This window comes from Talpa europaea, assembly GCF_964194135.1.
Source record: "Talpa europaea genome assembly, chromosome: 4".
Taxonomy (NCBI): Eukaryota; Metazoa; Chordata; class Mammalia; order Eulipotyphla; family Talpidae; genus Talpa; species Talpa europaea.
This window is the reverse complement of record NC_140070.1, coordinates 42,871,602-42,884,287: the sequence shown is the minus strand read 5'-3', so window position 1 is coordinate 42,884,287 and position 12,686 is coordinate 42,871,602. Positions and strand designations below refer to the sequence as shown.

General features: G+C 34.8%; 1 protein-coding gene across 1 annotated transcript in view; it reads left to right on the top strand.

The window, feature by feature from the left end:
* DLC1 (DLC1 Rho GTPase activating protein) overlaps nucleotides 1-12,686 on the top strand; it is a gene marked incomplete at both ends in the record, with an annotated part of 350,776 nt that overhangs the window by 82,746 nt on the left and 255,344 nt on the right. Inside the window, one exon of the mRNA XM_084231354.1 lies at nucleotides 10,002-10,151. Within this exon, the coding sequence (XP_084087480.1) occupies nucleotides 10,002-10,151 (150 nt within the window). The remainder of the gene's footprint in view (nucleotides 1-10,001; nucleotides 10,152-12,686) is intronic.

Here is a 12,686-nt window from a genome sequence, read left to right as displayed (position 1 = left end):
AAAGGTAAGTCAAATTAAAGAAAAATTTTAAAGAATATATAGTGGTAGTCCTCAGGTCCTCAAATGTGACATTTAAGGATTGCTAGACAGGATTGGGAAGAGTGAAAAGAAGTAAAACTAGAAATGTTACAGGAACTACATCCATAGAAAGCATTTTTTTTCCTAATTTAATCATTTATTCTTATGGAAAAGGAATAACTTTTTATTTTATCTTCTTTATTATTGACATTTAACAAAAGACCATCATAATATTCCTGAAAACAGTTTATGAATTTTAATGTTAAATAGATTTTTTCTTACATTTTCCAACCAAGAAAAGTTCTGTTCTCTTTAATACCTAAGTTCAAGCAAAGAACTACTGAAATTGTTTTTAAAAAGTTACAGAGATTTGTAGATATTATGTAAGCATGATGACAGAAAACAATCAGAAAAGTTGCTTTTGACTGGCTTTGTGTCTATAAATGTATTATGACCTGACAATCAGTCTGTAACACTAGCACATACATGAAGACTAGTTTCAGGATGCTTACCTAATTATTTAGGTAGAAATTACATCCCACTTCCAAAAATGAGCCTTTGAAGCCAGTGGAGGAAGTTATCCTCAGATTTCCTGGGGATAGAGAGGAACTGCTGCCCACACAATTCTCTTCCAGTTCACACCTGCCACTTCTGAGCACGCCTCAGGACCAGCTGCATAAATGTCCTTTGAAACTATTCCGGAAACTGTGTAGGCAATTTATACAAAAGTTCCAGTTAAGAAATGCTTCATTTGAAGACTCCTTGGAAATCTTAAAGATAATCAGGCAGAAGAGAAACCAATTTTCTTCAATATGCCTTATACAGAGGAGATAAATAATGAACATGAACACTTAAATATAAAGCCACAGTTTACATATTGGTTAAAAGATTCCTTGTAACAACTTTAAATAAGGATATTATTTATCATTGCCCACTATCTAATATTATGACTTTGGCACATGCTACTATTAATTAGAGATAATATACAAAAATTTTGTCACTAAACAGAACATATCTGGCAAATAGGAACTAGCTACTGGTTTGTTTTATTTTCCCCCAGATTATATAAATTTTGTCTTGAAATGCCAAAGAATAAAAATTAAGACTGATTTTCTTAACTTGCCTAGAAATTCTGACATTGGATAATTATATTATCTTTCACTTCTATCAATTCAGAAGATTTTAAATTCAGAAAATTTTTAAAAAAGATTTAATAACTTGCTGTTTCTTTAAGCAGGATATTATTTTAAGTAAGGAAAGTCTAGAATGAGAAATTTATTGTTAAATGAAATGTATAGCACTAATATGAGATTTCATACCAGTCCAGCTGGCTGAAGATCAAATAATTCGCAATGAAGTTAAGCCAAGTCCTTTGCTAAAAGGTCCTTTTCTTTCATGGGTAAGCAAGGAGTATTACCAGCCCAGAATAGCCAGTTAATGTGCATAGAACCAAAGACAGGGTAAGAACCAGACCCTTGGATTATGAAACAGGAAATCTTAGTTCTGCTCTTGGCCTAGCCTTTAATGTATTATGGCTGTCTGTGTGATACACAACTCATTGACAGGCAGGACTTTCAGGCAGTGCTATATTTACTGAACTAAATAGTCTCTGTTTTGGAAGCATCCAGGCATTTTACTGAATTTTTTGGTTTTCTACCAAATGCTTGGCATTATGAAAACAGAGCCTGTATGTCTCTAGAGGAGGCAACTTTTCTTTGGTCTTCATATTTGCCCAGCTGTAAAATGTCCAGTAATTTGCACATCCTCTCTATCCCTGTGAGTGTGCTGTGTTTTGTGTTGTTCAATGAGGAACTTCTGGAGAAAGAGAAGAGCTGGAATTATTTTCTCCAGATACAAGGAAAGAGGGTATGGAGGCTTCTGTCCAGAAGATTCCAATTCAAATGCTTCCTGGAGAGAATGGCCTGTTGAATTCCCCAGATACCACTGCTTCAAAGTGACTTCACTGCCCAGGGACTAAGCAGCTCTTGGGTGTAAATAAGGAGTGTATTTCAGGTTTCCCAATGAACAGCATGTGACTTGGCACTGTTAGGTCTTTGGCAACAAATCAAATCAAACAGAAGTTTCTCTCTTCATTTGTCTGAGTAGCCAATGACCTGTGTCTAAAAGAGATACAACTGGAATTTCTTCCATAGCAGCTACATATATTATCTACCCCCTAGCAACAGTTAGTAATAGCCTCAAGACAACAGGGTGTTTCTGTTCTTAGCAGTACACAGGCACATATTGGGAAAAGGAGCCATATATCACACCATTGTTTCAAGGTCAGCTCACAGTCAATTAAATAGTATTTCCTCATTAAAAAGGCAGATTATGGCTATCCCATTAAGAATGGTCTGTTCATGTTCTACGAAAGTACTTAATTCTTAAGCTGCATTAAAGAGGGTGTATAGAATATGTGGTAGTACTTGTTTATTCTGCCCTAGTCAAAAAACATGTAGAGTGATACTTTTAATTCTAGTCACCAACCATTAATTGAGTCATTGACAGGATTATGCCATATCCAGAGGAGAGTAAAAAGGGCTAATAAGAATTTGAAAATATGTCATATGAGAAATAATTAAAGGATCTATGAATGATTCACCCAGAAAAGAAAAAAAAAGAATGGGCACAACATAATTCTCCAAATATTTGAAAGTCTTTCACAGAACAGACACTGCAGAGGGAGAAACTGGCAAGTCAGAGGAAGGCAGAATTTGACTCCATGATATTTCTAAAAATTATGACCATAAAAATATACAATAGGATACATCCTAGGGAATTATATGTAACACACAATAGGTGGTCAATAAACATATCTTGAATGATTGTTAAATAAAAAAATATAAAGAACTGAATAATACGCTTCTGCAGTTTCTCGCAATTAATTGTCGTCTTGGTTTTCTTCCAAAATATAGTGTTTATGTTAGAAGGAATCGAAACTTTGAGGAAAGAAAGCATGATGCCTGCATTTTGATATTATATTTAAAATTGCATTTATGGAAGGAAAACAAAATGTCATGATAAAAAGAGAACAAGACATGAATGGAGCAAGCTAAGCTCAGTCTACTCAAGCTTACCAGTGAAAGAACTATCTGAACTTCAAAGTCCTTGGGATTCACTTTCCTCTCCTGCAAATTCAGGACTCCAAGAACTGCTGTGCTGTACTTCTAGATTTCTAAGTCCTTAAGTGTTGAGTGAAGTATCCAAGAGACACATGGGTAGCTTAAAGAAATGTGTTTTGACGTGCTTAAGTAAAAATGCAAATATAAAGATTTGTCAATTACAAAAGTAATGGATAATACAAGGAAGGCAGATAAAAGAGGCACTGCTAAAAGAAAAAGAGAATCTTTCATAAGAACTCTTTTTAAATCTGCAGTTTATATTGAATTTTACTTGGGCAACAAGAGCAAATTTTAAGGAAAGTAACTCCCTTAAATAAATAAAATGCGTTACTTCAATACCTTATTATATCAACTAATCCGTTATTACAACAATTGGTCTAGCTATCAACATTTCTATTTGAGTGATGTTGTAAGATGAATTTCCATCCTACTAGCCCCCACTCCTGAGGTGTGCTGGAGCCACCATGCACCAGCTCATATCAGTTCAAAAGAGCCATTTCTGTGTACCTCTTCTAACTCTGCAATCAATAATGTCTAGTGGTAGCTTAAAATTGGCAATGGGAGTATTTGTATCACCGAAATTAGCACATACTACAAATGAAGTGTTTCTTTTTATTTGGAGATCCAGCTGCTAAACATTTACCTACATACCAGTGACACCCACTCCCTACTTCTAAGAATGTGTTCCCATATTCTTATGGGATAAGAAAAGAAAAGAATGCCTTCTCTATCTCTTGGTTCTCAAAATATGTAGGGTCTTGTAATAAAAGTAACTTACTTCTTATAATCGCTGTGATATGGGTCCAATTCAGACTTAAGCATGAAAAGGACTATGAACCAGGAGAATAATTGTAGGATAAATGAACTATTTCACATGTGTTGTCACATGGCATTGCCGGAAATAAAATATGGCGAGACTCCAAAAAATGTTTGATTGCCAATATGTGGAAAGCACTCTAAAAGTTTAAAAAATATAGTAAATCAATAATTTGCTTTTATCTTGTCAGTGGCTCCATTGCACAAAGAATAAAACTTACCTTATATTGGCCTTCATATTGCAGAGTATTATTTGTCTCCTATTTGTGTCCAACCTCATTTTATAATAGTGTTCACTTACTTTTACTCCCACTTTCCCTCCTCCAGTTTCTCTGACATTTTTTCAGATCTTTTTCACCAAACTCATTCCCTACCTCAGCACCCTTGCATCACTCTTCAGCTGATGGGGACACTATCTTCCCAATTCTGTGTCCCTTCCTCCTCCCTTCTTCCCTTCTCCCTGCTTCATCCCCTCCTTCCCTCCTCTCATCTTCCCTCCTCCTTTTCTCCTTTTCTTCCTCTCCTCCTTTCTCTCCTCTGCCTCATTCCTTTTGTCCCCATTTTCATAGAAGATTAGTCTCTGACAACTCTATATAAAGTGCTGTTCTTCCCCTGCAGTTATTATTTATCTCATTATCTCATTTGTTTTCTTCCTACACGTGTTCCTTTCTTAAACTGCCTTATTTATGAATTTGTTAAATTTCATGTCCTTCCCATGAATGGCTATAGTATTCAAGAAAACAGGGACCTTTTAGTTCTTATTCATTGATGGATATTTTGTCCCTTTAATAGTGCTTGACCCAGAAAAACTGACTACTGCCTTGATTTAAGGAAGTTAAGTTGCTGATATGTTGAGAACTTTATTAATAGGCATCCTCATCTATTAAGTTCTCCTTCTTGGACTATAGTGACAGCATTAAGGGGAAAACTCCAGTAACCAAAGACAACATAACCAAAATCTGCAAATATATAGCTCTGTTTTCAGGCATGACTATTTATTGTAGCTTACCCATGGCAATATGAAAGGTTAGAACATAGTGAAACATTAATACTTGGACTTTAAAGAGAATGACAAAATATTTATCCAAAGCATTTATTTGTAGTCAAATATGTTTTATGAAATTTTATGAATATATAACATATGATACTGGTCGGTTACTTGAGGCTGAATGTAATGGATGATGAATAGGCAAGCAGTAAGTTTATTTCTCTAGCAGAATATCATAGACCAAGACTTTGGTTAAATTCTTTTGGGAAGATCATTTCAAAAAATTTCATGTTCAGCTCATGGACTTACAACTTTTTTATTTTATTTTTATGTAATTTTTACATCATTTTTCATTTTTGCACAATGTGTTTGCATTTTGGTTATATTCCCCATACAATTCCCACTCCCCTTTTTTAACCCTAATCCCTTCTCCCCCACCTCCAATAGTGTGTCTCTGGTCTACAGTTCCTTGTTTATTTTGATTTTTTCTTTATTACAATTAGTCTTTTTCCTGGTCCCTTATTTAGGTTTTCTAAATTCCTGCTATGAGTGAGACCATCCGGTATTTTTCTTTTTCTTTCTGATTTATTTCACTGAGCATGATCCCTTCTAGCTCCATCCATGTTGCTGCAGATGGCATGAGTTTATATTTTTTGATTGCTGAGTAATATTCCATGGTGTATATGTACCACATCTTCTTGATCCAGTCATCTATTTTGGGGCATTTGGGTTGTTTCCAAAGATTAGCTATTGTAAACAGTGCTGCTATAAACACAGGGGTGCAGTTGCTCTTTGGAATTAATGTTTCTGTGTCCTTTGGGTAAATATCTAGGAGTGGAATTGCTGGATCATATGGAAGCTCTATCTTTAGTAGGTTGAGGAATCTCCACACAGCTTTCCATAGTGGTTGGACCAGTTTGCACTCCCACCAGCAGTGCAGGAGAGTTCCTTTTTCTCCACAAACTCGCCAACATTTGTTGTTGCTAGTTTTTAAAATATGTGCCATTCTCACTGTTGTAAGATGGTATCTCATTGTAGTTTGATTTGCATTTCCCTGATTACAAGTGATGCTGAACGCTGAACATTTTTTCATATGCCTGTTGGCCATTTGTATTTCCTCTGTGGAGAAGTTTCTTTTTAGCTCTTCTGCCCATTTGTTTTTGTTGAGCCTCATCAGCTCTTTGTAGATTTTTGTGATCAGTCCTTTATCATTAGTGTTGTATGCAAAAATGTTCTCCCAGTTGGTGGGGTTTCTCTTTGTTTTTGTTATTGTCTCTTTTGCTGTGCAGAAGCTCTTTAATTTGATGTAGTCCCAGCTGTTTATCTTTGCCTTCACTATCACTGCTTTTGGTGATGTGTCTGTAAAGATTTTTTTTTTTAAGATTTATTTATTTATTTATACAAGCACCAGGTACAGTCAGAAGCACAGGAGGGTGAGATAATTCACCAGAGCCAGAGCAGGGAGCAGACCAGGCAGACTGGCGAAGTACACTGTCAAGGGGAGCAGCGGGCGGCAGGAGAGGTACGCACACCATGTGGGACTCTCGTCCGGCAGCCGGGGATCGAAATGGCACTGCAGAAGCTGCAGGCAGCTTCACAGCCCAGCGCTCAACCACTGTGCCACCGAGGAGGCCCTATAAAGATGTTTTTGAGGTGCATGTCATGTAGTGTTTTGCCTATGTTTCCTTCTATATATTTTATGGTTTCAGGTTTTATGTCTAGTTCTTTAATCCATTTTGAGTTCGTTTTTGTGCATGGTGTGAGGTAGTAGTCAAGCTTCATTCTTTTGCATGTAGCAATCCAGTTTTCCCAGCACTATTTATTGAACAAACTTTCTTTGCTCCATTGCGTATTCATTGTTCCTTTGTCAATAATTAGTTGACTATAAATCTGTGGGCTTATTTCTGGATTTCCTATTTGGTTCCTTTGGTCCATGTGTCTGTTCTTGTCCTGATACCATGCAGTTTTGATGATTATGGCTTTGTTGTATAGTTTGAAATCTGGGCGTGTGATGCCTCCATTCCCCCCTTTTTTTCTCAGGAGAGCTTTAGCTATTTGGGGTTTTTGGTGGCTCCATATGAATTTCATCAGTATTTGTTCTATTTCTTTGAAGAATGTCATTGAAATTTTTCTTGGAATAACTTTGAATCTGTAAATTGCTTTTGGTAGGAGGGCCATTTTGATAATGTTAATTCTTCCAATCCATGAGCAGGGGATGTCTTTCCATTTCTTTGTGTCTTCTTCTATTTCTTTTAACAGTGTTTTCTAGCTTTCTTTGTATTGGTCCTTTACCTCTTTTGTTAGGTTTATTCCAAAATATTTGATTTTTTTTGTTTCAATAATAAAAGGGATCTTTTTTTCTTCTTGAGATGTATTGTTTGTGTATAGGAAGGCTACTGATTTTTTTGTGTTGATTTTGTATCCTGACACTTTACTAAACTGATTGATTAGCTTAATTAGTTTTTCTTTGGAGTTTTTGGGGTTTTCTATGTATATTATCATATCATCTGCGAATAGTGATAGATTGATTTCTTCCTTCCCTGTTTGGATTCCTTGTATGTCTTTCTCTTGTCTTATTGCTCTGGCTAGGACTTACAGTATTATATTGAAAAGCAGTGGTGAGAGTGGACATCCTTGTCTTGTTCCAGACCTTAATGGAAATGCTTTCAACTTTTCACCATTGAGAATGATATTGGCTATGGGCTTGTCATATATGGCCTTTATGGTGTTGAGGTATGTTTCTTATATCCCAAGGTTTTCAAGGGCCTTTATCATAAATGGGTGTTGTGCTTTGTTGAAAAGCTTTCTCAGCATCTATTGATATTATCATACGGTTTTTATATTTCTTTTTGTCAATGTGTTGGATTACATGGATTGATTTTTGGATGTTGAACCATCCTTGTGTCCCTGGAATAAATCCTACTTGGTCGGACTCAACACTTTTAAAGCACAATCTCAACATCTATTTTTTTCAAAGACTATTTGTTTCTGAGATGACTGCTAATGAAACTGGGATAGATTCAGGATATTTTGTGTTGTCCTATGTTAATTTAGCAGCTGGAAGAATATCAAGATATATTTCCTAAGGCTTTTTGAGGTGTTATTTCACTGGCTTATATGTATTTCATTATTATTATTCCTGCAATGTATTGTATGAGGATGTTGTAACTAAGAAATGAAAGACAATCACACAAAAAATATATGTGGATATAAAGATGCAAAAAAATTACTTGCCAAACACAATTTTGGTTTAAAAGAGAAATTATAAAAGCAAAGCATTGTAGGAGTAATTAAGGGAAATTTCAGTCAAAATTTTTCAATTTCTGGATTACTTAGAATTAAACAAAGCAATTGCTAATATTTCTGAGACTCTATTTGAAGGTAATAGATAATCATACTATAAATAATGCTCTTTAGAATATAACAGAGTTATACAGCATTGAAGATTATGAAGTTTAGTATGGTTATGGTCTGTGTGCAAATATCTTAGACAGTCTTCAGCACAATAAAATGCTATAATGGCAGAACCCCTGTAATTATCTGTTAGAGCCTCATTAAGTGTTTTAGATAGCAGGAACAATATAAGGAAATTGAAGTAACCATCACAGCATACTATTGTGAAAGAACTGACACATCTCAAAAAATTTAATTTTTCTCAAAGTTAGTATCTTTGTAGAAACAGGACTAGCTCTGTCTATTGGCATACGTCTGCAAGTTCATCTTACACAAATAACTTAATAGATAATTAATGATTACTTTATCAGCAGATTAAATAATTATTTTGCATCTGAAAGGTGATGCTATGGAAGGATAACAATCACCACTAGTTATTTGAAGTATAGAATCACTGTAGAATAAAATGAATCCACAAAATTACCCTAGTTCCTGTTGCTGGGAGGAGGGGAGGTTGTCCATCCTGACAGTGGCTATGGAATCTAACAGGGGTTGAGAGAAAAATGCCAAACACAAATAAAAGATCTGCTTCAGACACCCACCTCAGTCATCCCATTATAAAACCATCACCAAAGTAAAGCCCCTAACCTGATCCCTTGTGCCAAACTTTTGTCTTGACATTTTCCATTTGAGGTCACCATGAGTGGTCTTTTCCAAGCTGATTTCACCCAGTAAATGCCTTAGATGAGAAGATGGCAACTGAGTCACAAATAATGATTCACCTCAAAAGAGTAGGTCCTTACTGTGCTGCCCGGGCCCTTAGTTTTCATCCAGTATCTTATACAGCCTTGATAACTTGCCTCAGGGAATTTGGAGAATCCTTGTGTCTTGATTTGAATACACAACAATAGTCACTATTCATGCCCAAGTAACTCTGCATGGTGAATGAGAAGGGTTCAGTAATCCTATATGCAGGAATATTTCCATAAATACTTGCCTAGAATATGGAGAATTCAGAATATATAACTATGATCATTTACAGAAATATATGTTATTGTGGGCTCTTATTTTTAAAAAGGGCATGTGACAGATAAAAAGCTTTAAAAGCAATATTGACAGTGACATAGTCTAAAACAGTAGATAAATGGCCCAATGCAAAATAAGAGTCAAAAACAGTCACAGCACAAACTGAAAACCTGCTTTGTTTTATTCTTTTCCCATTATCCATATATTCAGAAATATTCTTCTAAAAGTGTTCTCTTGTATATATCTTTAAAAGTCTCAATGTCTAATCACAATTACTGATACGTTAAAATGGACTTGTACTATGACAAAAGAAGTGGACTGTATAACTTTTCCCAAAAATAATTAATTGGAAAGTAGTAAATATGTATCAGTACTCATTAATCTGATACTTCTTTTTTCTGTACTTTGCTCCAGAAGATATATATTTAATATTCATGTAAAGTGCTTTTTTGGCATTAGATCAGTATCTTCTCAGTGAAGAGCCCTTTGATGAAACAGAGTAGAACTTCCTTTCTCCTTTAAGTAGAAGACTGCCTACTTATTCAGTGTCCTTTCTGTCACATTAAAGAACAGGGAACTTTTTATTCTTCCCAAGAAATAGCCTTTCAGATTCAGTAACAACATGTTCTGTTCCTCAGGAAATAAAAGAAGATCGAGATAGGGCGCGGCTGGACTCCATGGTGCTGCTAATTATGAAACTGGACCAACTCGATCAGGACATTGAGAATGCGCTCAGCACCAGCTCCTCTCCATCCAGCACACCAACAAACCTGCGGCGGCATGTTCCTGTGAGCTTTCCACTTTCCACTTTGCCTGTTAGAATGAAGCCTCTTTATTTCACAAAGTCTTGCCATCTTTGATGGCAGCATCTACCTATATCTGACCCTAGTAGTGTTCCATGAAGATCACCCAAATAATTCTTTGATCCATGCAGGGTCCATAAGAGACCTATGTTATTTAAACAAAAATGGTTACTAATAGATAAGGAGGATCACCTTGTGAGATTGTTTTCTAGTGATCAAATCCTCTTCATTGTACCTTATTTCCATAATTGACAGTCTTCAACAATATGTTTTAAATGCCTTGGCAAAGCTAAGTCTATCTTAGTTGATATTTTATTTCCAGTGTCCCACAAATTTACATTGAACACAGGAGATGTCTAGTAAATATTTTCTTTGTGGGTGGATGGAAGGAAGGATGGCTGAATGGTTGATGGATGGATGATGGGTGGGTGGGTGGATGGATGGATGGATGGATGGATAGATGGACAGATGAATGAATGGATGCTGCTGAAGTCACTCATTACTCTACAATAAAGAATTTAGATGACAATTTAACTTGAGAACACTCTAAACTTCACTCTGAAATACAATAAGTAGAACAGAGTAAAATTTTATTTTACTTTTTATAAATTTTATATAAGATAGACACTCCTCTGAGATTCTGACATTTAAAATAAAATTTGGAGACTCAGATTCCAGGACCAGCTATACACCTTACATACTTAATATTAGCTTTACAATAAATGCCTTAGTTTGTACACTCTAGAAAATGAGATGATAAGATACTTTTATAAACTAAGTCGTGAATACATTCTTAGTCTATTACTTTTGTTATGTAATAAGAAATACATTACATCAAGACCAAGGGGATGGAAAACTCTAAATAGGAACACCTACTGTATCAGAATCTTTGATTAATATAGTTCTATTATTGATTCTGAAATCATTCAAGAATCATTCTGATTATGGGGCAGAATATATTTCAAAGTAAATAATCAAATTAATTTGATTCCTTCATTGATAGTTGTTGCTCCATCATCTCTCCACAACCCATCTCCTATCTGAAAAATTCATTTACCAATCAAAGTGTATAGGTTGTTTCCATATCGTGAGCAGTGTGAATTATGCTGCAACTAATATAGGATTTCAGATATCTCTTCAAGATACTGATTTCATTTCCTTCATGTATATACTCAGAATGGGATTACTGAGTCACACAATAGTTCTCTATTTAATTTTTGAGGAACCTACATACTCTGTCTATAGTGGCTGCACCTTCACATCCTCTTCAACACTTATTAACTCTTATATATTTTTTCTTTGTAATAGTCATTCTAACTGGTGTGAGGTGATATCTCCTTGTGATTTTGACTTGCATTTTCTTTATGATTAGTGAGTTTGAGTGTCATTTCATGTAACTGTTTGTCATTTGTATGTATTCTTTGGGAAAATGTCTATTCATGTCTTCTACCCATTTTTTAATGGGATTGTTGTTTTTTACTATCAAATTGTATTAGTTCCTTATTTTTTAAATATTAACCCCTTATCTTACATATCATTTGTCAATATTTTCTCGCATTCATAGTTTGACTTCTCATTCATCTCATTGTGTCTTTTGCTAGGCAGAAGCATTTTCATTTTATACATTCCACTTGTTTACTTTTGATTTTGTCCTGGTTCTTTTGGTGTCAGATCCAAAAAGTTGTTGTTAAGGTCAAGGTCAAGAAGATTTTCTTCTATTTTTCTTCTAGGGGTTTTATCATTTCATGTCTTACACTTGAGTCTTTAATTTATTTTGAATTAATTTTTATGAGTGACATAAGATAGAGATGGGGTCCAATTTCATTCTTATACATGTAAATACCCAGTTTTCCCAACACCTTTTATTGAAAAAAATATCTTTCCTCACTGTGTATTTTTAGTGAAGTTGTCACATATTATCTGATTGTATATGCAGAAGTCTTTTTATGGACTATCTATCATATTCCTTAGGTCAATGTGTCTGTTTTTATACCAATACCATACCATTTTAATTGCAATAGGATTGTAATATAGTTTATATTAGGATGTGTTATGTTTCTATTTTTGTTCTTCTTCCTCAAGATTGCTTTGGTTGATCAGTGTTCTGTAGTTCCATAGGAATTTGAATTTTTCTATTTCTGTAGAAAATGTCAATGGAATTTTCATAGGAATTTCACTGAATATATATATCACTTCAGGTATAGTAATTTTAACAATATCTGTTCTTCGAAGAACATGAAATATCTTTCCATTACTTTTCCTCTTTAATTATTTTCACCAGTGTCATGAAGCTGTATGCATACTGTTATTATATTGATTTTCAGATGAGAAAATTGAATCCCAAAGCATAATTTCCTCCCTCAAATAGCTTACAGTTTTTTAGATTTATAGATACTTGAGCTAAATGATTCCAGGCCATTGTGATAGGTTTCATCATGGAAATTTAGTGGGTACATAGAAGATTGTATTCTCAAGTGCTTATACTTGACCCTATTGTAGAGAGGTGTTAAAGAATTATTC